We start from the raw sequence: 2,357 nt of genomic DNA, 5'->3' as shown, positions 1-2,357 counted from the left end.
CCGGGCTCTTGCAGCGTGGAGCGGGCGCGGAGCGACGAACAGGGCGCACCCGGCCCGCGCCGCAGCCAGCTTTTAAAAAGAGGGCGGTGGGAAAGTGCGGGCAGCACCCTCGGTTGTGCTGTGGCGGCCCCAGGGATGCTTTGGAACAGGGGGAGGGCTGGAGGGATACCAGTTCTGAAGCCCCAGCGACGTTCAGGCCAGCTCTTCACCTGCAGGAGCGCCCGGGGGAGATCCATTCTCCTGAGAAATGTGTTGCTTTCCTCTATTTTGCTGCCTTTGTGTTTAACGGGCAGACCCTCTCCTTAAGCGTGCCAACAGCATCCACGCCCGGGATTTTTTAGGCTCTTCCGCCCGTGCCGCCCCTCTCCGCCGTGCAAGCGGTTTTCCCGCTCCCCGAGAGGGCTGCAGGTGTAGGCAGGCTTGCCCGCTCCCTCCGCCGCGCAGCATCCCAGCTCCGCCGGGGACGGACCCTCCGCCCCATGGTGCCCAGCCGCACCCGCCGCGGTTCGGGCGCGGAGGGTGGCGGAGAGCCCCGCGCCTCGGCGTGCGGCCCCGCGCCGTGCCCGCTCTCCTCGGGGCAGGGAGGTTGGCCGCTCCCTTCCCTTTTTTTGAGGGGTGGGGGGGTGAGGGGGTAATGCTGCAAGGTGCGTTCGCGGACCCGCGATCCAGCCCCCCCCGCCGCCTGCACGGCTGATATTTAAACCTGGGGTCCGTGCGCCCCCTAAGCGCGAGCGCCGCGCAGCGCATCCCCCGCCCCGCGAGCCCGGAAAATGAATAAATAAGTGCGTGTGGCTTTTGAACTGCCCACAGACTGTCACAGGGAAGGGGGGAGGGAGGGAAAGAGGGAGGGGGAGAGAGTGAGAAATGCAGAGGCAGCAGCCGCGGTAGCGGCGGCAGTGCTCCAGCAGGCACTAGGCACTTCAGTCCCGGCGAGCGAGCGGGCGAGAGCCACCGCGCTCCGAGCGAGGCGAGGGGGCTCTGGGCTACCTGGGACTCTCTTTGTGATACCCCAGCACACAAACACACCGTCAGGGACAGAGGAAAAACATATAAAGGTAAGACGCGGTGTGTCTCATTTATGCCATTAACACAGCCGCCCGCGAGAGCTTTGCCATTTCTATAATTTTCCCTCCTTCCGTTGTGTCTCGATTGTGGGGAGAGGAGATGTGCGTGTGAATCGGTAAGAGCAGAGAGAGAGGAGCAGCCCGGGAGGCGCCTGCCCGGGCACATTTTAGGGATATCACTGCGAGGAGCTCTATTCCTCGAGAGGGGACCACCTGGGAGCGGGATCGAGGCACACAACAGACCGAAGGCGATTTAAATGCCCGGGAAGGCTCTCTTGGGGAAGGGTGGGGGTAGCGGTGGGTGTGGTGGGAATAACAGTGGTTTATGCACAATTTCTTTTCGGTGCTTTTAGCCTGTTTCCAAAGAGAGTCTGCTTAAATAACAATAATAATTTTTTAAAAAAGAAAAAAAAAAGAACAAAAAAGAAAAAAAAAAAAAGGAAGATGCCCCAAGCTCTCCATGAAAGGAAGCGCTGGGAGAAGAGCACGCACGGCGCCAGGAAGATGGCAGGGCGGCTGGGCGGGGGGCTCGGCGGGGCGGGGGGGGCGTCGGGGCGGGCGAGGCGCGGGGAAGCGGCGCGTGCCCATTGTGGCCGGCGAGAACGCGGTTGTCCCCGGCGCGGGAGCGGCGCTGCCTCCGCGGTCACGCGTGCGCGTGGACGCGCCGGCGGGTTTGAAGCGCCGCTCCCGGCGGGGCAGCACACGCCGGGGCTCGGGGGGCTCGCAGGGGCTACGGACCCGAGCAGGGGCTACGGACCCGCCGGCAAACACGAGAGGGACCGCCGCTGCCGCCCGCCGCGCTACGCCCCGATGCGCCTATGCTATGAATATTCACCGACTGCCGCCCCCCGCTTCTCACAGGTCCCCATCAACCCTCCGGCTTTCCGTTTTCCCCCCACCAAAGCAAGCTACACCTCCCCTCGACCTTTCTTTTTCTTTCCCCTCTCGACCCGCCGTGTCGCCTCTCCCCCACGCACACGCGTGTCTTTCAAACGCGGCTCCCGCAGGGCGCTTTCCCCGCGCCTCAGCTGGGCGTGGCGGCTCACGCGGGAGAAGGGGGGGCGGACACACGCACACCCCCGGGACACCCCCGCCCTCCTGCCACGCCGGGTGGGCGCCGTGCGGGGGGATGCGGAGCAGAGGGGGGGATGCGAGACTGCGGGAGGATGCGGAGTGGAGGGAGGATGCAGAGCAAAGGGGGGGATGCGGGGTGACGGGGGGTTGCGGAGTGGAGTGGGTTGCGGAGCAAAGGGCGGATGCGGAGCGGAGGGGGATGCGGAGCGGAGGGGGATG

The 2,357-nt window shown here is 65.1% G+C and overlaps 1 protein-coding gene across 2 annotated transcripts in view; it reads left to right on the top strand.

The window, feature by feature from the left end:
- Positions 1-798: 798 nt before the first annotated feature.
- Positions 799-2,357, top strand: part of BASP1 (brain abundant membrane attached signal protein 1) — a 51,440-nt gene continuing 49,881 nt past the window's right edge. Inside the window, exon 1 of one of the 2 annotated variants that reach the window (XM_042048719.1) lies at positions 799-1,055. Coding sequence is in view for 1 of the 2 variants with exons in the window: in XM_042048717.1 (XP_041904651.1) it covers positions 1,875-1,925 (51 nt within the window). In the remaining variant the exon portion in view is untranslated. Of the gene's footprint in view, positions 1,056-1,859; positions 1,926-2,357 lie in introns of those variants that run through there. The other variant, XM_042048717.1, reaches the window with a different exon arrangement.

The sequence above is a fragment of the Corvus kubaryi genome, unplaced genomic scaffold, assembly GCF_017639235.1.
Source record: "Corvus kubaryi isolate FWS band 111438036 unplaced genomic scaffold, C.kubaryi_AGA036_p1.0 68, whole genome shotgun sequence".
NCBI classification, from domain to species: domain Eukaryota; kingdom Metazoa; phylum Chordata; class Aves; order Passeriformes; family Corvidae; genus Corvus; species Corvus kubaryi.
Note: the sequence above shows the minus strand (reverse complement) of the source record. Positions and strands in the feature narration are given on the sequence as shown.